General features: G+C 44.6%; 2 protein-coding genes across 2 annotated transcripts in view; both read right to left on the reverse strand.

The window, feature by feature from the left end:
- Snupn (snurportin 1) overlaps positions 1 to 8,350 on the reverse strand; it is a 29,363-nt gene extending 21,013 nt beyond the window's left edge. The window contains exon 1 of the mRNA XM_004872053.4: positions 8,227 to 8,350. The gene's annotated coding sequence lies outside the window, so the exon portion shown is untranslated. The remainder of the gene's footprint in view (positions 1 to 8,226) is intronic.
- Positions 8,351 to 15,361: 7,011 nt separating this feature from the next.
- Imp3 (IMP U3 small nucleolar ribonucleoprotein 3) lies at positions 15,362 to 16,512 on the reverse strand. The gene has a single exon (XM_004872055.3). The coding sequence runs from the start codon at positions 16,426 to 16,428 to the stop codon at positions 15,874 to 15,876; it is 555 nt and encodes a 184-aa protein (XP_004872112.1). The 5' UTR covers positions 16,429 to 16,512; the 3' UTR covers positions 15,362 to 15,873.
- Positions 16,513 to 22,446: the final 5,934 nt, after the last annotated feature.

Here is a 22,446-nt window from a genome sequence, read left to right on the forward strand (position 1 = left end):
ATTGTAGTGGGGGACCTCAATGCCCCACTGTCACAAATAGATAGATTAACTAGACAAAAAATAAGTAATGAAATACTAGAACTCAATCGAACTCTTGAACAAATGAACTTAACAGATGTTTACAGAGTCTTCCACCCCACAAAATCAGAATATACATTCTTCTCAGCTGCACATGGGTCATTCTCCAAAATAGACCACATACTCACACATAGAACAGGTTTAAGTAAGTGCAAAGGAATTGAAGTTATCCCCTGTATATTATCAGACCATAGTGCGATGAAATTGCAGATCCATAGCAAAAGAAACTCAAAAAATTTCACAAACACGTGGAAATTGAACAACACACTTCTGAATAACCAATGGGTCACAGAGGAAATTAAAGAAGAAATCAGACAGTTCCTTCAATTCAATGACAATGACAATACAACATATCGGAATCTGTGGGACACAATGAAAGTAGTCTTACGAGGGAAATTTATAGCAGTGAATACGCATATTAGGAAAACAGAACAAGCCCAATTAAACAACCTGATGCTGAACCTCAAGCTTCTAGAAAAAGAAGAGCAGGACAACCCCAGAGCTCATACAAGGGAGGAAATTATAAAGATCAGAGGAGAAATCAATGCAATGGAGACTAAGAGAACGATACAAAAAAAAAATCAATGAAGCCAAGAGTTGGTTCTTTGAAAGAATCAACAAAATTGACAAACCTTTAGCCAACCTTGTCAGAAAAAGGAAAGAAAAGGCCCAAATCCATGCAATTAGGAATGAAAAGGGTGAAATTACAACAGACCCAGCAGAAATCCAAATGATCATCAATACCTACTTCCAGAACCTATATGCCAATAAGATGGACAACACAGAAGAAATGGACAGATTCCTAGATACATATGAATTACCAAAGGTGAACGAAGAAGACCTAAAAATTCTGAACAACCCAAAATCAACCAATGAAATTGAAAATGTAATTAAAAACTTATCAACTAAGAAAAGCCCAGGCCCTGATGGCTTCACTGCTGAATTCTACAAGACATTTAGAGAGGAACTGCTGCCGCTACTGTTTAAACTCTTCAATGAAATTGAAAGGGAAGCAATACTCCCAAATTCATTCCTCGAAGCAAGCATCACCTTGATCCCCAAAGCAGAGAAAGACCCAACTGAAAAGGAGAACTATAGGCCAATCTCACTAATGAACATAGATGCAAAAATCCTTAATAAGATGCTGGCAAACAGAATGCAGAAGATCATCAAGAAGATCATACACCCTGATCAAGTGGGATTCATCCCAGGGATGCAGGGATGGTTCAATATACGAAAATCAATTAATGTAATACACTATATCAATAGAGCCAAGGACAAAAACCATATGATTATCTCCACAGACACAGAAAAAGCATTTCACAAAATCCAACATGCATTTATGATAAAAACCCTACAAAAAATTGGAATAGATGGTCTCTACCTCAAACTGATAGAAGCCATCTATGAAAAACCAACAGCCAATATCATACTAAATGGTCAAAAACTGAAATCCTTCACACTAAAATCAGGAACATGACAAGGATCTCCACTATCACCACTCTTGTTCAATATAGTTCTGGAAACATTAGCCATAGCAATTAGACAAGAGAAAGAAATAAAAGGAATAAAGATAGGTAATGAAGAAGTCAAATTGTCATTATTTGCAGATGACATGATACTCTACATAGAAGACCCCAAGCACTCCACCAAAAGTCTTCTAGACTTAATAACCAAATTCAGTCAAGTAGCTGGTTACAAGGTCAACACACAAAAATCAATAGCTTTCCTCTACACCAATGACAGACTCACTGAGAGAGAAATAGGGCAAAGAATTCCTTTCACAATAGCATCCAAAAAACTGAAATACCTAGGAATCAGCCTAATGAAAGAAATCAAAGACTTCTTCTCTGAAAACTATGACACTCTGAAAATAGAGATTGAAGTTGATATCAGAAAATGGACAGATATCCCCTGCTCCTGGATAGGAAGGATTAATATAGTGAAAATGGCCATACTTCCAAAACTGCTATATAGATTTAATGCTATTCCAATTGAGATCCCAGCAGCATACTTCACAGACCTCAAGAAAACAATCCAAAGATTCATTTGGAGCAAGAAGAGACCCAGAATAGCAAAAGCAATTCTAGGTAACAGAGACATGGCAGGGGGTATCACAATCCCCAACCTGCAACTATACTACAAAGCTACTGTGATTTAAAACAGCATGGTACTGACAAAGAAACAGACTTGAGGACCAGTGGAACAGATTAGAAGGTGCAGAAACAACGCCAGACACACTCAGCCATCTCATCTTCAACAAAGGAGCCAAACACCCTCACTGGGGGAAAGATAGCCTCTTTAATAAATGGTGCTGGAAAAACTGGGCTTCAACTTGCCAAAGATTCAAACTAGACCTATATCTCTCACCATGCACTAAACTAAAATCAAAATGGATTAAAGATCTAAATATTAAAATAGAAACCCTGAACCAGTTGCAACAGAGGTTAGGTAGAACCCTTGAAGACATCGGTGTAGGAAAAGATTTTATGAACAAAACCTCAGTTGCCCATGCACTAGCACAATCAACAAACGGGATCTCTTCTTATTAAAAAGCTTCTGCACAGCAAGAGAAACCAGGAGCAGTGGGAAGAATGTGGGAAAAAATCTTCATCTGCTCTTCCTCAGACAAAGGTCTACTATCTTGAATCTATAAAGAACTTAAAAAGATCAGACCTCCCAAATTTAAAGACCCAATCCAAAAATGGGCATCTGAAATGAACAGACATTTCTCAGACAAAGAAGTAGAAATAGCAAATAAATACATGAAAAAATGTTCAACATCACTGGTCATTCGAGAGATGCAAATGAAAACAACGCTGAGATTCCACTTCACTCCAGAGAGAATGGCTGCTATCATGAAATCAACCAATAACAAATGCTGGCGGGGCTGTGGGGAAAGAGGAACCCTGCTCCACTGCTGGTGGGAGTGTAGACTGGTGCAAGCACTGTGGAAATCAGTATGGAGATACCTCCAAGAACTAGGACTGGAAGTCCCATTTGACCCCGCTATTCCACTGCTGGGGATCTTCCCCAAAGAATTAAAAGAATCATACCACAGTGATATATGTGTGTCCATGTTCATAGCAGCACAGTTTGTAATAGCTAAAACTTGGAAACAGCCCAAATGTCCATCAACTGGAGACTGGATCAAGAAAATGTGGTTTTTTAATAAAATGGAGTACTACTCAGCCATAAAAAATGAGAAATTAGAGACATTTATAGCTAAGTGGATGCACATTGAGGTGATACTCTTAAGTGAAATAAACAGGACATACATGTGTAAATACCGAATAGTTTCTCTGGTGTGAGAATCTGAAAGTGTAAATAAGGACTAAATGTATAATAGGTCATGTGAAATAGGAAGAAAAGGGGCAAAGGGGAAGGAAGTGGGAGGGCTAGGGGAAAGGATAGAAGGGAATGGGATTAATATGAGAAAATGGAAAAATAGGAACAAAATCTTTGTAAATAGGCAGGGCTGGAGGGGTTGAAGGGAGGGCTGGGCAAGGGTGAAAAATAAGAACCTAGAGAGACCATGTAAAGGTGCAAATTTCCAATGATGAATGTCATTATATTGTACACCTAAAATGTACCAATGATTAGAAAGAATAATCGATAATGTAAAATAGGAAGAAAAGGTCCAAAGGGGTAGGGGTAGTCGGAGGGGCAGGGGAAAGGAAAGAAGGGAAAGGAAAAAATGATGAGAAATGGAAATAAAGTCTTTGTAAATAGGGAAGGGTGGAGGGCGTGAAGGGAGGGCTAGGAATGGGGAAAAAATAAGAACCAAGATGCATTATGTAAAGGTACAATTCCCAATGAGAAATGTAATTGTGTTCTATACCTACAATGTACCAATAAAAGAATTTAATACAAAAAAAAAACAAAACAAAAAACGACACACACACACACACAAAAGTAACAAAACTCTCTCATGCAAACTGTATGCAACTGGTTGTTTAATTCTATAATAAATTCCAGTTCATATTAAGGAAACTTAGCTCCATACTGGCACAAAAAACAGGAATATGGATCAATGGAACAGAATAAAAGATGGAGAAACAACCCCAGGCACATTCAGCCATCTGATCTTTGACAAAGGGGCCAAAAGCACATGCTGGAGGAAAGATAGCCTCTTTGATGTTATTTCTGGCAGAACCCTAGTTGCATAAGAAATAACATCAAGAATCAACAAATGGAATCACATCGAATTAAAAGGCTTCTGCACACCAAAGGAGACAATCAACAGAGTGAAGAAACAACCAATAGAGTGAAGAGACAACTGACAGAATGGGAAAATTTTTTTCCAGCCATTTCTAATATCTAGAATATATAAAGAACTCAAAATAATTGGACTCTTCAAAATAAAAGACCCAATCAAAAAATGGACACCTGAGGGCCAGAGGTACAGTGCCTGCTTAGCACATGCAAGGCCCTGGGTTTGAACTCCAGCACCACCAAAAACAAAGCCAAAAAAGGAAAGAAGAACAAGAAAGAGGAGGGGGAGGAGGAGGAGGAAGAGGAAGGGAGGAAGCAGAGGAGGAGGAAGGAGAGGAAGAAGGAGAAGACGAAGAAGAAAATGGAGTGAAATGAATAGACACTTCTCAGAGGAAGTACAAATGATCAATAAATACACAAAAAAGTATTGAACATCTCTCCCCTTTACAGAAATTCATATTAAAGCAACACTGAGGGGCCAGGGATTTAGCTCACTGGTTTCGCCACCTGCTGCGCAAGGGCAGGGACCCAAGTTCAATCCCCAATACCAAAAAAACAAAAACACTGAGATTCCATGGTACTCCAGAAAGACTAGCCATCATCAAGAAATCAAAGAATGGCCAGGAGCCGGGGATTTAGCTCAGTGGTTCTGGTGCCTGCCTCGGAAGCGCAAGGTCCCAAGATTGATCTCTGGTACCAAAAAAAAAAGAACACTATCCAATAACAACAAATGTTGGCAAGGCAGTGGAGAAAAAGGAACATTGTTAGTGGGAACGTAAACTAGTGCAACCACTATGGAAATCAGTATGGACATTTCTCAAAAAACTAAAAATAGAGGGCCAGGGATTTAGCTCAGTAGTGCCACCACCTGCCTCACAAGCACAAGATCCCAAGTTTGGGCCAGGGATTTAGCTCAGTGGTTTCGTCGCCTGCCTAACAAGCTCAAGGACCCAAGTTCAATCCCCGGTACCAAAAAAAAAAAAAAAAAAAAAGATCCCCAGTTTGATCCGTGGTACCAAAAAAACCCCACAAAAAACTAATAATAGAAATAGTATATGACCCAGATATTCCCCTTCTAGGTATCTTCCTGAGTCAAAGATATATTACAGTGATACATACAAACCTATCTTTTTTTTTTAGTACTGGGGATTGAACTCAGGACATTGCACTTGTGAGGCAGGCATGGCACCACTGAGCTAAATCCTGGGCTCATACAAACCTATCTTTAGAGTAATATAATTTGTAATAGCTAAAGCTTTGAAAGGGGCCTATATGTCCATCAACAGATGAATGGTTAAAGAAAATGTGGTTTTTATGCACAATAGAGTATTACTCTGCTATAAAGAAGGATACATTTGTCACTTGTAGGAAAATGGATGCACTTTGAGACTATAACGTTAAGTGAAATAAGTCTGATTCGAAAGCTTAAAGATTGCATGGTTTCTCTTATATTAGAAATCCAAAGTATAAAGAGCAAAATAAGAGAATAGGAAACAGGGATATAGATCTTTTGCAATTGCTAAGAGGACCAAGAGATGGGAGGAGGGAGACAGGTGGGAAGGGGACAAAGAATTAAGATGTGTCATGTGCATGTACCAACACATACACACACACATCAAGAGCTAAAACCCCCAAATTTTACAGTTACTGTCTCATTTTATAGTTCTAATTGGGTGGGTGGGTGGGTGTTTTCCAGGGCTGCTCTGTGAGGCTCCCTTGGAAAAGAGCTAGGGTGTGAAAGACTGTCTAACAGGGAAGGCCAGGGCTCCAGAAGCAGGAAGACTTATGCGTGGTATATAAGGCAGACAGGAAGTAGATGTGTTTGGGAGACAGACCACCCTGGTGGGCCCTAAGTGGAGTGAACTAAAGAGAAGTGAACTCTTCGCCGCCTGCTGCGCAAGCGCAAGGACCCGAGTTCAATCTCTAGCACCAAAAAAAAAAAAAGAGAAGTGAACTCACACTTCACCACACTACTGTGAGTGAAGGCATGAGGTGGCACAGGCACTCTCTCAGGGCTAAAGGTATGCTCCAGACTATAAGAAACAAACACTCAGAAGTTCCTCAGCTGGGCTAGTCCAACCCTCCCTTCTGGTGTAAATCAGAGGAATTAACAGGCTCATCCCAGAGCCTCCATAGTTCAAATACAACTTCAAAGTCCTCCACTCAGCCATTGAGTTATTTTTCATTACACACTGAAGGTCAGATGCTGGTCTTAATTTGAAAAATTAGATATTAATTTAAAAATAAATTTTTAAAAATTGTGGTTAAAGGGGAGCTGAGAATGTAGTTGTCCTATAGCACTTGCCAAGAATACATGAAGCCCTGAGTTGGATCCTCAGCACCACATAAGAAAAAACGTTGTAGGCCCAGGGATTTAGTGCAGTGGCACCACACCTGCCTGGCAAGCGCAAGGTCCTGAGTTCAATCCCCAGTACCAAAAAAAATTAAGTTGTGGTTAAATACATACACCTTTTGGGTTTTTTCTAGTTCTGATGTTTGAACCCAGGGCACTCTACCATTGAGAAAGGGTCGCATGTACCCCTGGATAGCCTGGAACTAATGATCCTCCTATATCAGCCTCTGGAGTGTTGGGATTACAGGTGGTTGTCATCAGGCACAGGCTCAGCCCTTTTTATTTTCTTATTTTGAGACAGTGTCTTGCTAAAATTGCCCAGGGTGGGTTTAAACTTCCAATTGTCTGCATTAGCCCTTCAGGACAGTAGTTGGGAAGCCCAGCCCACCTTACCCATTTTTAAGTGTACAGTTCAGTAGTGTTACACTCCCACTGCTGTGCAACTGATCTCCAGAACTCATTTCATTTTCCAAAAGTGAATTTCCACACCCTTTAAATATGAAGGCAACTTTAGTTGGTAAGATCAACAAATCATCAGTGTGAATTTGAGGTGTGTCTTAAAATATCTGTATTGCAACCAGAAGTAGCCACTTGGAGGATAATGTTGAGGCCCCCAGGAGGATCCATAATGGAATGCCATGCAAACCACCCGTCATGGCATTCTATTTTTTTCTATATTCCCATACTTTTTGTGCAGCTCAAAACTTCCTCAATAAAAAGGTTGCTTGTGTTACTTGGGATTGAACCCAAGGCCTTCACATCAAACTCCATCCCCAACCCCTTATTTCATTTATTTTCTTGAGATTAGGTCTCACTATGCACTTCAGGTTAGCCTTTAACTCACTATGTAGCCCAGAATGGCCTTAAACTCCCAGTGATCCTCCTGCCTCAGCCTCCCAAGTGCTGCGATTACAGGCATGTGCCACCATGCCTGGCCTCTTTATTTTTTTAATTTTGAGACAAGGTCTTCCTAAATTGTTAAGTTGTCCAGGCTGGGCTGGAACTTGTAATACTCCTGCCTCAGCATCCCAGAGTGCTGGGATGACAGGCATGCACCACCATATCTGGCTAATGAAAGTTTTAAAAATTGTGCCAGTTCATCAAAGACCAAATCCAAACAGCTTTACTAGGCTTTGTCATGTTTCATCTTGGTATTGGCTCCAGCTCTGTCAAGAACCACTGCCGTCCTGGATCGGCTGGCTCTGTTACCCCTAGGAAGCCGCTGTCCCCCAGGGCTCCGACCTTAGCCACGTACGGTCACCTACACCCACACTGCCCTCCAACCCCGTGCTCGGCCCCTCCCCAGGGACCTGGCACGACTCCACCCGTCCTTGCCCTTCCCCAGCAGCTGGATCCTCTCGGCCTTATACGGTTCATTCCCCAACACCACGTGTCCCGCAGGGTCTCTGGCAGGACTGTCTCTAACACAAGGCGCGAAAAAGGAGGCCTAGGCCAGGATCTGCCCCTCGAGGTGACACCCCAGGAGCCCGGGGTGCCGAGTCGGGACAGAGAAGGTCACAGCCAGAGGCCACGGGGCAACTTGGGGGCCGGAAGAGACCAGGCTCGAACTCAGGACTCACCCAACAGAGACGACAGTTGCGCGCACCGCCGCTTCGGAACCAACCAATCACCTGACCGGGGTGGGCCGGACACGTCTCTTCCGCTGGCGTAGCTCTGCAGTTTCCGGCTCTTCCGACCTCAGTGTCTGCCGGAAGATGGGTTGCCGCAGGCCACTACTTCCGCCCTTCATGGGTGGGACTTTTCCCGTCAGTTGCGGCGGGGACTGCTTTGGCGTTGCCCCAGACTTTCCAGCAAGATGGTGTGGCCGAGCCAAGGTCTCACTCTTAAGGCTCCTCTTACCAACAGGAGGAGCCGCGATCTTGTGTCTGGACGTTCCCGGCCCTCCATGCCCACCATCCGCTGCCTCCCTGTGCATGTGCTTTAATCTGAGCAATGCCAGTGGCCTGGGTAACTCCCGTTACACTCCAAGTTTCAGATTATTAGACGTTCCCTCCGTATTTGCCCTTACAATCAATCACAGTCCCTTCGCTGGGCTGAGAATTTCTCTTCCCTACTCCGCTGTGGCTTAGCAATATTGGTGCCTGGCTCGCTTCCCATTCAAGTGCTCAGCACCCAGCCCCAAGGATGGCACTGGGTGAACTGCGGGTGAAAACTCGATTGAATTAGTTAGTACAGGCTGAGGCTCAGAGATTCAAGAGTCCCCATAAAACTCTGGTATAGCCTCTGCAGGAGAGGATTAAGATGTAAAAATCATGGATGGATATTTATTAGATGCCGATGTCGGTGGTCAGAACTACACAGAAAAGGACAAGACCTCCAACACTGGAGGAAAACAGATTGAAATAGAGGAAATAAGCCCCTAAGTCCATGTACCAAGGTTCAGGAGAAAAGTCCTGGTCCTTCACTCATACCCAACTGAGTAACATCCCACATCACCAGGAAGAAACAAAAACACCAGCTGGAGGCCAGGCGTGGTGGCGCAGGCCTGTAATACCAGCACTCAGGAGGCTGAGGCAGGATTGCTGCAAGTTTGAAGCCAGCCTGAACTGCATAGTGAGACCCTGTCTCAAAATAAATAAGTAAAAATAAATAAATTTATTACATTAAAAGACACATTGTTATTAATCTCCCTCAAAATTCTTCCCCTTGCTTAGAACACACTTATCCTTACCAAATTTTCTGTGCATCAAGGGTGCATCTTACCAAACTTTCAAGTGCATCGAGGGTGGTATAGCCACAGACTTTCCACTTTTTTTTCCTTTGTTTTGAGACAGGGTCTCACTATGTAGAGACTGACCTATGTAGAGAGCTCACAGCAATCCTCTTGTCTCAGCCTCCCAAGTGCTGGGCTATAGGTATGCACCATCATGTCCGGCTCTTGCCACTTTCTGAAGCAGTTCTTGAAGTCCTCTTTTACAAGGTGTGATAAAAAATATGGTGACTAGGGCTGGGGATTTAGCTCAATGGTTCTGCTACCTGCCTTGCAAGCACAAGGTCCCAAGTTCGATCCCCAGTACCAAAAACAAGACAAAACAGTGACTGCTGTTGCCAAGTACCATGCAATGGAAAAGTAGGCTTGCAAAAATATGATGGTGTGTCCTCCTCTACCTTATTCACCAGATCTGGCACCATATGACTTCTGGCTCTTCCCCAACGTCAAAATAAACATGAAAGGTAAACATTTTGAATTGGTTCAAGACATCAAGGTGAGGCAGCCATGACAGCAAAACTAAAGACAGGAACTGCTTCAGAAAGTGGCAAAAGCAATGGGGTAAGTGTGTTCAAAGCAATTAAGAGTATTTTGGCAGGGATTAACAGCAATGTGTTTCTTACCATAATAAAATTTATTTAATTTAATTACAGCATATTTCCCAATCACACCTCCTAGCCCAGGACTGAGCTCTCCTACTCCCCTCCAGGGCTACTCCTCTGGCTTGCTAAACTCCATACACTCAGCTGGAGACCAATGTGGTCAGTTGGATTTCCACTTTGACTCTGCTCATAGGCAGACTCTATGTAGGCAGATGAGGGGCAGAAGACCTCAGGTGCAGTGCAGGCTGGAGCTGCTCTCTCTGTAATGTCCTAACTCTGGCTGCTCTTCCAGGTTTGATTCTCCTGACCCATCAATTAGTCACTTGTAGCTCCATCGATGGGGGCCTGCCCATATCCAGTTGGTGATGTAACCTTACTTGAGGGCTTTGTGATTTCATTGTGGCACTTTCATTTCGGTGAACAGGTGCCAAACATCTTGCACAAATAGTGAAGTAGGGAGCCGTGCTTGTTACTTCCCTTGGTTCCCACATCTTACTTCTTAGTCCTGTCTCCTCCTCCCACTTTAGGTTGGTTCCCTAGAATCCCTGAGGCAGGGATTTTAGTACATGTGATTTATCCAGGGAGTGCTGGGCAGGCAAAACCTCCTCTGAGGGGCAAGGGAAGCAGGATAGGGAAGAGGAAAGATGGGAGTAAGGGTGTGGTTTCAGGTAAGATCTAGGTAGGTTAGCCATGCAGCACTGCCTACAGGTGAAAGACTGGGTCTTGCACACACACACGTGTGTGTGTGTGTGTGTGTGTGTGCGTGCGCGCAGTATCTCGTATTGAACCCACGGCCTTTGCATTGAGCTACATCCCCAGCCCTTTTTTATTTTTGAGACAAAGTCTTGCTAAATTGCTAAATTTCCCAAGCTGCGCTCGAATTTGTGATCCTCCAGTCTCAGCCTCCCAGAGTGCTAGGATTATAGGTGTGCACCACCACACCCAGCTGGACTTGGCCTTTTGTTTTTCGTTGGCTGCAGGTGAATGACATGACCTCTTAGATGTTGAGGTTCAAGGGAGGGCAGGCAGTTCTTCAGAGAAGGGTGCCAAACAGGCATAGCATCTACACCCAAGACATTCCCTGCATTTCAATTTTGGTCTGACGAAGGAGCTAAGCTTTAAATTCTTATAATTTGCCAGGAGCTCATCTAAGCACTTTGTAGGAACTAATTTAATCCTCCCTCCTCCCATGTTTGGGATTGAACCAGGTCTTTGTGCGTGCTAGGCAAGTGCTCTACCACTGAGTTGCATCTCCAGCCCATTTTTTAAGTTGTGCAGGCTGGCCTCAAACTTGTGATCTTGTTTCAGCCTACCATGTAGCTGGGATTACAGGTGTATGACACCGTGTCTGACTAATCCTCTATAATTTTTAGTACATCACTATTTTTTTACCTCCCATCTTTTTCCCTTTTTTTTTTTTTTTTTTTTTTTGCTTCTCTTTTCTCCCTGCAGTGTTGGGGTTTGAACCCAAGCCCTTGTGGATACTAGACAATTGCTCAACCACTGAGTTACATTTCTAAACCTGATTTTGTTTGTTTTTGTTTTTGTTTTTTGTTACTGGGGATTGAACTTGGGACCTTGTGCTTTCGAGGCAGGCACCAGAACCACTGAGCTAAATCCCCGGCCCTCTAAACCTGATTTTTAAACCCAACTTTACAGTTACAGACATGGTGGTGCATGCCTGTAATCCCAGCACTCTGGGAGGCTCAAACAGAAGGACTGCAAGTTTGCTGGGAAATTTAGTAATTTAGAGAGATCCTCTCACAACATAAAAAATAAAGGGCTGGGTATATAGCTGGGTCCAAAGGACCTAGGTTCAATCACCGGTACTGAGGGGAAAAAAAGTGTATAATAAGCCATTTTCACATCTTCCCCACAGAGAAAAAACCTTTTCTAAAGAATCTTGTATTTTCCTCTCAATCCCTAGACTCACTTTCTTTTTTTTTGTTTTTATTTTTTGGTTTTCTGAGACAGGGTCTCACCACGTAGTTCAGGCTGGCCTCAAACTCGAGTTGATCCTTTTGCCTCAGCCTCCTGAGTGCTGGGATTACAGGAGTGTGGTTTTTAAAAAATTTGTACGTATTTGTCATACATATTGATCACACTCATCATAGGAAATCTGTACCTGTACATGACATATCTTGAATCTTTTTTTCCATTCCCATCCCCTCCCTTCAACCTTTTTTTCCCCTCTCCATTTACAAACACTTTTTTTCAGTACCAGGGATCGAACTCAGGACCTTGCGCTTGGAAGGCAGGTGCCGTGTCACTGAGCTAAATCCTTGGGCCCATGCTTTTTTTTTTCCAAAGAAAATAAAAATCGTTTATTCTGGGTGAAACAGAAGTGACCATGGGTAAAAAAAAAAAAAGAAAAAAAAAGTGACCATGGCATGGGAACAAGGACTCAAGTGACCTTAAGTGGTATGCTCCAAAGCAGAAGAGGTTGCACAAAGTTTTACAGGCCAAGAACAAAGAAAGTCGTAAATCAGTGTATGCCCTGAGTATAGTGCTAGGGCACAAGGTAGGCAGTCGGAGGAGAGCAGGGCAACCTCTCCTCGGGCTCAAATATCCTGGGTTCCTGGCGGGTGGTTGGTGGCAGCTAGGGGCCTGGGTTCCATCAAGCTGCAGTGCAAACACTAATCAAACTCCAGGGACAAGAGGTCAGGTCAGATGCAAAGCTTAGCCACACGCAGCTATTTTTATAAAGTGCCTGAGACAGCCAAAGATCATTCTGGCTCTGGAGAGCAGCATTCCCACTGCCCACAAGCAGGAACCAGGGCTGCTGTCCTGTTACGAGATCAGACTGATACAGGGGAAAACCACGTAACTCCCAAACTGCTAGATGTCAGACACACGAGTTCCTGTTCCCCGAAATAATGAATTCTAAGAAACAATGGAGACTAGGAGTAGGAAAATTAATTGTACAACAGGAACAGGGAATAGGGATAGCTCCTGACAGGAGGGATCCCAAATGGGTTGACCTACAAAAAAATTTCCATTTTTTCCTTTTTCTATTCTTTCCCTCCTCTCCACCCTCCCTTGTTCCCCTTCCCATTTGAACAAACTATCCTCCATTCTGGTCCTTATTTTCCCTTTGGGTTTTCACACAAGATTTTTTTTTTTTTTTTGGTACCGGGGATCGAACTCCGGTCCTTGCACTTGCGCAGCAGGCGGCGAAACCACTGAGCTAAATCCCTGGCCCTGCCACACAAGATTTATTTTAAACTTATGTTATCTTCTTTATTTCACATAAAATTATGGTCTCAAAGTGCATCCATTTACCTACAAATGACTCACGTTTATCCTTCTTTATGGCAGAGTAGTACTTCGCTGTACATAAATATTACATTTTCTTTATTCATTTGTTGATGGGCATATGGGCTGTTTCCAAGATTTAGCTATTATGATTTGTGCTGCAATAAACATGGGTACGCATGTGTCACTGTGGTCTGCTTTTAACTCTTTCAGGAAGATACTAGACTCAGTTTTTTTGAAGACAAGGTAAAGAGATTGTATCTGCTTGGATCACAGGTATAGGTTCCAACTGCCTCAAAGGCACCCATCTACCTACCTTGCCTTGTGGGGTGTGGTGAGCACTGAGGTCAAGGAGGAGGGGTCCTGCCTCCTGGAGCCACCTTGCTCTCCCTGAGATCCACACACCTGGGTGCTCTGAGATTGCCCCTTCAAACACATTCAGGGCCCACCCATAGAGCTGGGGCGAGGGGATCTCTCTCCTTCCACTACTGAGCAAACAGATAGTACCAGAAAGAACATGGCCTTTGAGGTCACAGGATCCTGGATTTAAACTCCAGCTTTGGATGAGCTCTTGTCCCATATGTTTCCCAAACTGGAAAATATGGATAACTCTACTTACCTTGCACAGCTGGTGGGAAGAATAAATGGCAGCCTCTTCCCTAAAGGTTTCTCAGTTCCATGCTTGGTACCCCCTTAATGCGTTACACAGCACCTTGTCAAGACCAGTCACATTGCCTGATGCTGCTATTGCTTTTTGCTTGGGAAACTTAAGTTCTTTTTCTCACTATGCAGTTCAGGCTGCCCTTGAACTCCCTATGTAGCCCAGGTTGTACTCTAACAGTCATGATCCTCCTGGATCAGCCTCCTCAGTACTAGGATTACAAGAGTGCACCATGGGGCCCAGAGGAAATTTAAATGCTGAGATCTAAACTCTGACACACTGCTAAGGGCTGGCTGGGCAGACCCTGAGTCTCTGAAAAGGGGACACGATCCCACCCCACCACTAATTGGCAATACAATACTGAGTAATTTCACCTATCTCTGCCTTAATTCCCTCATCTGAAAAGTGGAGAATAACTGGATTCTCTACTTAGAATTGTTGGGAGAGAGGTCACATAAGTTAATATATGCAACACACTTGCCATTGTGCCTAAGATATAGAAGCATTTGCCATTATTGCCTCATGTCATCTCTATCATTTCTACACCAAATGCTGCCTCATACTTGGGGAAGTGGAGAAATTACATCGAAAACCCAATTCACTGGCCACAGCATTCTAGTCTCCCTTTTTATTTGTGGTAATGGGGATTGAGCTCAGGGCTTTCACACTAAGCTACATCCCCAGCCCTTTTTTCATTTTTGAGACAAGGTCTTGAAACGTTGCTATGAGGCTGGCCTCAAACTTGCCAACCTCCTGCGTCAGCCTGTGCTAGGATTACAGGTGGGTACCACTATGTCTGGTTTATAGAACTCTAGAGTAAAACCTGATATTCTCCCAACCCTCCCTTCTCATTCTCTCCCACCTTGTGTGTGTGTGTGTGTGTGTGTGTGTGTGCGCGGGGGGGGGGGGGGGCGACGACTGAATCCAGGGGCTCCCATATGCCAAGCATACAGCCCTACCACTGAGCTACATTCCCAGGCTCCTCTACCACTTCTAGGAACATCTGTTTCCAGGAACCTCCTGAGCCACTTCTAACCGCTAGATGGCCAAGCTGTAAGGTTATTATTTCCTTAGGCAAGCAAACTCAGCCCTTTACTACAGTATTTATGGGACTGCAATATCAACAGGAAGTCCTGTACAGGAGAGCTCTGCCAAACTATTCATTCCGAGAAAGGGATTTATAAAGGGACAAATTTGTTCATCCCTCTACAACATCTTGCAGCCTCCACACGCGGTCCCTGTGGCAGACTTCATCCACAGAGGGGTCACCGCTGATCTCACTATGCCTCTCTAGGTTCCTGAGCCCGGAAGACTTATAGACATAACCCTCTATAAGAAAACCAGAAAACCAGACAGGGCCGGGGATTTAGCTCAGTGGTGCCGTGCCTGCCTCACAAGTGCAAGGTCCCGAGTTCAATCCCCGGTACCAAAAGAAAAAGAAAAAGAAAACCAGACAAACAGAAAACTGCATTTATAAAGCGAAGGAGCCATTTATTGGTACCAGGAAAGCGTTCCTTTAAATGGGGGAACCCTAAACACCAAAGTCTCACTCATTTTATGGAAACTTGGGCCCAAACCCTCCACAAGTTACTCACGATCAGAAGCAAATATTAGAGTTAAATAAACTGAAGAAATTGGTCCTGCTACAAGACGATAAAGGAACAGGAGAGCAATGTTCCTGCTTTTACACCGCAACGTCTTCTGGTACCAAAGGACACCAGACAATCTCCAAGGTAGAACAAAACAGCTTCCCACTACTGTCTGAAGGCACCATCATTTAATTACCAGTAGTCAGTTGTAAGAAAATTTCCTGGACAATAGGAGTGACCTTCCCCACCTCGGCTCTGTGACCTGCGGTCGAGAAGCCAAGTTCCTGAGAAACTGCAAGTAGGTGACACTTGTCGAGAACGCTCTCGGATCGCCAGCGTCAGGCCTGTTTTCCAGCCGGAAGAGGCAGCTGGCGCGACAGCGAGACCTGCTAGGCATCCAGGTCAAAGTCATCGCGCTCCTCATTGTACTCCAGCACGTGTCGCTTGATCTTGGACGAGTCGACCCAGGTGACAAAGTCCTCCATACTGCGGGTGACAAGGAAGGCGGGGTCGGTTACCACGTCCGGACCCACACGTACGTGCCCCTGTTCCACAAATGCCACGGCAGCCTGGAGATGCTGAGCCATGCGCAGCTTGAGGAGCACGGTGGGCAGGCGGCGGCGGCAGAAGGACGAGGCCGTGACGAAATCGCACAGCTCTAGTGAGCCGCGCGTGGGCACCAGGCCCAGAGCGTAGAGCTTGTTCAGCAGAGCTGCGGAGGCACGCACGCGGAACGGGTCGCGCTCCGACAGGTCGCGCAGGCGCCGCGCCAGCTCGCGCACGGCCCGGCTCAGCTGGTTGTACCGTGTGTAGTCCTCGCGCCGCTGCAGTCCGTAGCGTCGCAGCACGCGCAGTTCGTGGAGGTTGTGGTCGGTAACTTCCCAGTTCAGGAAGTCCACCTGCTTCAGTAGCTTCTGCTCGTGGAACTTCAGCTTCCGCACCATGATAGCAGCCGCCGAGGAAACGCAACCCGAAGCTACCAGGGCGTCCAGGCCCCTGCGATTTCCGCCTCCGCGCGCGAACTAGGCGTGTCTGGGGATCCTTGACCAATGAAAAAAGGGCACATAACACGCCCTCACCCTCCATTGGCTAAAGAGGACTCCGCTCCCTCGCCTAGGTCTCGCGTTTCTTCCCTACTTCCTGTTAGTTGGCGGAGGAGGAAGGGATAGAGGCTGCTAGCTGGTCCCTAGCCCGCCCGGCACGTTTCCTAGTAACCGAGAAAACGTCCTGCAGTGCAGTGGTAACTTTAGAGCTCTCCCTTTTTGGGACTCTCAGGACAGTCGCCCTCTGAAGAGCTGAAGGGGCCATTCCGTTGGAAAAGGAGTGACTGCCGTGCACCTCCGATCGGGGTTACCATCCCAGCGGGCCTTTGGGCTCCTTTCTCCTGAAGATTTTTTTTTTTTTTTGGTATCGGGAATCAAATTCCGGACCTTGCGCTTGCGAGGCAGGCTCCAGAACCACTGAGCTAAATTTCCGGCCCATGAAGATCTTTCTTAGGCTGAGGTCCCGGGCCTGGCGGAGCGGTTCCGTCACCTGCCACCTTCAGGTCCCCAACCCAGGCGGGGCAATTTCTCCTGCCATAGAGGCTGGACAGCGTCGAATCTGTGATCTGATTATTCCCGGGCCGCTGCCTACATTGCAGAATCGGCTAGGGGACCCTCTGGAATTTTTTTTTTTTTTTTTTTTTTTAGTACCAGGGACCGAATTCGGGACCTTGCGCTTGCGAGGCAGGCGCCGAAACCACTGAGCTACATCCCCGGCCCCTGGAAATTTTTGGTTTTGTTTTATGTTTTTGAAACAGGGTCTCGCTGTGTACCCCAGGCTGGCCTCGAATCACGGCAATCCTGCCTCGCCTCCTGAGTGCCGGGATTGCAGGCGTGTGCCACCATGCCCGGCTGGAAATATTTTTGATTTTGTTTTTTGCGGTACTGGGGATTGAATCCAGGAACTCGAACATGCTAGGCAAGTGCTGTCCCATTAAGCTGCATCCCCAGACTTAGAGAGAGGTATTTTTAACAAAACTGTCACGTAACTCATGAAATTCAGCGAATTTGAGAAACTTATGACTGTACGTACAAGCCTTTGGTCTGGGCTCAAACGAATTAGCTGGATGGGGGTGGTTTTTTGGACAGTGAGCACAGAGTTAACGTTGCCTGGGCTAGTCAAATCTGTAAAAATCGCATCTGAGTGCTGCGCTGCTGGATGGATTCTTTTTTTAGCCAGGACTTTGACGCCACCTAGCTTCTTCTCGGATTTTTTTTTTTTTAATGTTTTTGTCTTTTAAAATATAGTGTATCTGGAAAATAATACATGTGTAACATGTAAGTTATTATGTATAATGAATACTCATGAACCCAACAGTTTAAGTACAACAGAATCATTTCCACCTACCTGTTCCACCCACTTTCTTCAGCAGAAAAATATATCCTCTCCTAAATATTGTTTGTTTCCTTTTGTTTAAAGAGAATTTTTATCATTATACCTGCATCCCTAGAAACACTGTAGAGTAGAATCTTAGGCCTTGTTCTTGATCTATAGTATCTGAATTTTTCACAAGATAATTTGTGTGCACACTGATATTTGGGAAGTGTTCCATAAAAAACAAAACACAGGGCTGGGGATTTAGCTCAGTGGTTCCACCACCTGCCTCGAAAGCACAAGGACCTGAGTTTGATCCCTGGTACCAAAAAAACAAAACAAGACACACCTGGATGTGGTAGTCCAGGCCTGTAACTCCAGCACTCTGAGAGGCTGAGGCAGGAGGATCACAAGTTCAACCCCAGCCTGGGGAATTCAGCAATTTAGTAAGACCTTGTTTCAAAATACACAATATTTAAAAGGGGTGGGCATGTAGCTCAGTGTGAAGGTCTTGCACTGCCAAAAAAAATAGAGTTTGTGTAACTGTAATCGGTTTTTCTCCTGCTATGGAATAGCCCACTGTTTGGCTCTACTTTATTTTTTTTTTAATTTAAATTTTTTTGGGGGGGTACCGGGGATCAAACTCAGGTCCTTGCGCTTTCGAGGCAGGCGACGGAACCACTGGGCTAAATCCCCAGCCCTTGACTCTACTTTATTAATCCATTTTCCTGTTGGTTTTTGTTGTTGTTGGATTTTTTTGAGGGACTTTTTGTTTTGTTTTTTGGAGACAGGGTATCACTATTCAGTTCAACCTGGCCTTGAACTTACTACATAACACAGACTGGCATCCAGCTCTCAGCAATCCTGTCTCAGCCTCCCAAGTGCTACCACTCCTGGTTTACCACTAATATCCTATATGTCTCTTTTTTTTTTTTTTGGTATGAGGGATCGAACTCGGGTCCTTAGCTTTCGAGGCAGGCAGTGGAACCACTGAGCTAAATCCCCGGCCCTCCTATGTGTCTCTTGTTGAACATATGTAATATATTTGTAGTATGCACTGGAGTAGAATTGCTGTTTGACCTTATTAGATTTTACCAAGTTGTTTTCCAAAGAGGTTGTACCAGTTTATATCCTCTAGCTCCTCATTCTTGGTAATCAGCAGTCTTTTTTTTTCTTTTTTTTTGGTGCTGGGGATTGAACTCCGGTCCTTGCACTTTTGAGGCAGGCGGCAGAACCACTGAGCTAAATCCCTGGCCCCGACCTCCTCATTCTTACTGATGCTTGGTTGTTAGTTTTTTGGAGAGTTGAACAGAGGATCTTTGCACTGAGCAACATCATCATCATCATTATTATTATTGGGTTGTTTTTTTTACAAGGACTCACTAAATTGCCTAGGCTAGGTTTGATTTTAAAATCCTTTTGCTTCAACCTTCCAAATAGTTGAGATTAAAGAGGTGTGCCATCATGCCTGAATCAGTTTTCAAAATCTTTGCCAATCTGGTGTGTACTGTTTTTTGGGGGGTTTTTTTTGGTACTGGGGATCGAACGCAGGTCCTTGCGCTTGCTCAGCAGGCAGCGAAACCACTGAGCTAAATCCCCAGCCCTTGGTATGTACTGTTTTTGTTGTTGTTTTTAGACAGAATCTTGCTGTGTAATTCAGGCTGGCCTTGAACTCACTATGTAGCCCAGGCTGGCCTCCAACTCACGGCAATCCTCCTGCCTCAGCTTCCTGAGTGCTGGGATTACAGGCATGTGCCACCATACCCAGCTGAGGATGACAAATTTATATTATGGGGTTTTTTTGGGACAAATTTGTATTGTGTGAAGCCACTAAATTTGTGGTTAATTGTTGCAGCTGTAATAGAAAACAAGTATAGATTATCTGCTTTTTTACTAATTGATTTGGAGGTGTTTTTACAGTCTGAATATATTTTCCTTAACCAGCTATATATGCTACACATTTCTTTTCTCTGTTTGTACTTTACCCTCATATTCTGCAGCTTCTCTTTCATCTTCAGCCCTCTCTCAATATGTCTATAGTAGTACTTTTTAATTTCCTTCTTTTCCAGACAATAAACAATAAATATACTTATCTTTCCATATATGCGGGGGCTCATCCCTGGACCCCAAGGATAACAAGAACCATGGGGAGATTAAGTCCCTTGTATAAAATGGCATAGTATTTGGACAGAACCTAAACACATCCTGTACGCTTTTTTCCCCCAATACTGGGGATTGAACCCAGGGCCTTCGCACTGAGCTGCATTCCCAGACCTTTATATTTTTTATTTTATTTTATTTTTTGGTACCAGGGGTTGAACTCAGGAACTTGCACTTGGTGAACCTGGCGATGGAACCACTGAGCTAAATCCCTGGCCCTTTATTTTTTATTTTGAGACAGGGTTTCACTAAATCACCCAGCTAGGCTTGAATTTGCAGTTCTCCTGCTTCAGCGTCCCCAAGTGTCCCACACGCTTTAAATTATTTTCTAGATTACTTATTTCTTTCTTTTTAAAATTGTTTTTCTAGATTACTTATTTCTACTACAAAGGAAATGCCATGTAAATTTTTTTTTTTTTTTTTTGGTGGTACTGCCGATCGAACTGGTCCTTGTGCTTTTGAGGCAGGCGGTGGAACCACTGAGCTAAATCCCCAGCCCACCATGTAAATTGTGATACTGTGTTATTTAGTGGGTGGTGATAGGGAAAAAAGTCTGTGCGTGTTGAGTACAGATGCAACTGTTCTTCTCCCTCCCTTTTTTTAAAGACAAGGTCTCACTAAGTAGCCCAGGCTGTCCTTGAACTCAAGGCAATCCTCCTGCCTCAGGCTCCCAAGTGCTGGGATTATAGGCATGTGCCACCACACCCAGCTAAGAAAACAATTTTTATACAAACGGTTGATACTTCTCTCAAGACCACAATCTTGCTGGATGTATGTCTGTAATCCTAGCTACTCAGGAGGAGGCTAAGGGAACAGGACTTCAAGTTCCAGCCCATCCCTGACAATTTAGTAAGAACTTGTTTGAAAAAAAAAAAAAAGGCCCACATCTTTTTGGCCACTATTCTGGTCTACCCTACCCTAAACCCCCCAGTTTATCTTCTCCCAAGCCCGTTGTCCCTGTCTTATGGCCCTGATTCCCAGAGAGGTCTGCCTAGAAGCACTGGGCACAGTGCTCTCGTGCTGAAGCTGAATCTTGGGGTACAAACAGGAAGTCTAGGGTGGGGGGACCGCTGTTTCCTGTGCACAGATCAGAGTCCCAGCAGGAAAGAGAACAAGCTTCGACTAGAATAAAATGAAGAAAATGAATTTAAAGAATGCCTGCCAAAGGAATGGGCAGGGTTCAGGGAAACCACACAATTAGTGCAGCTTCTGAGACTCATACCTTGGGCTGTCACCCCTAGATGTGAAGCAAGGAGGGAATCTGCTGAAGGGTAAGTGCTCCTCAAGAAACTGGAAATAAGGGTGACCTGTGAGGGTGAGGCAAAGGCACCTGGAGCAGGTTTGGGGTAACTCCATGATGGATGGTCTGTAAATGTGTGGCCCAAATGTTTGGGACCAGACTAAAGACACCAGGGTAGTGGCTGGAGATCCTGGGGTGGGGCTGGATCTGGCCCTCACTGAGTTTGAGGAAATCTCATCGCCTGTATGCAGTGAGCCTGCCTAGGGAGAGAATTTACAGCCATCCCTGGCACTTGGCACTACTAAGGAAGTAGCTGCTATTTTTTTTTTTAACAGTAGCAGTTTTATTAAAGGTAGGAAAAGAAATAGGCTTTGCAGAGTGAGTTTGGTCCAAGTAAAAGTAGGAAAAGAAGTACATCCTGTAACGTGAGGGTGGGCCATCCATGCAAGAGAGAACACAGTAGCCAAAAAGTCAATGCCAACTGTCCTTTTTGTATCATCCACTCCTCAGGCTGACGACAGGTCTAGGCCTTCCTATGGAAAACCTGCTCTAGTTCTCTCAAGAAGCCCACATGCAGGGAACTGTTCTGCACATGTGTTCTGGGATTTTGTTAATTAACAGGTCACATCTATTTCCCCAGCCATCTTTGCCATGCCCTAATCACCTGTCTCATTTAGTAGCTGCTATTGTTAACCCAGTTTGCAGGACAGGTGACAGGAAGGTGCTAGGAAGCCCATGCTGCCTTGATCTATGGGACGAAAAGATCCAATTTTGCTTCTCAATTGTGCAATTTGGCACCTGGGTGCCTGGGGTTTGTCTATAAGCTTGCTGTTCTGGTCAAATACCAGCCCTGCATTACACCCATGAAATTGGGTTTTGGAGCCTGGCAACTCTGTCCCTCAAGAAAACTAAAGGTGGGTATGGGTGGTTCCCCGCCTTTAGCAGAACTACTACCAGCAACAAGCAGGAAGAGTAAGAATGAAGGGAAGAAGTTCTAGCTAGGAGGGTAGGCAAGGCTCCAGGGCATGTCCAGAAAAGCTTTACTTTAGGCACCTCCTCCTCCAGGAAGCCATCCTTGATCCCTGCTCCACCCAGGCTGGTATAGTGCCCTCCCATGCACTTTGTACGGCACTGGCCAAACGGCACATTTGAGGATTCTAGAAGGTAAGGTAAGGATGATGTCTTACTCCTTTTTTTTTTTTTT

The sequence above is a fragment of the Heterocephalus glaber genome, unplaced genomic scaffold (genome assembly GCF_053883595.1).
Source record: "Heterocephalus glaber isolate CG9 unplaced genomic scaffold, H.glaber_assembly_v1.0 deba00001140, whole genome shotgun sequence".
In the NCBI taxonomy this organism is placed as follows: domain Eukaryota; kingdom Metazoa; phylum Chordata; class Mammalia; order Rodentia; family Bathyergidae; genus Heterocephalus; species Heterocephalus glaber.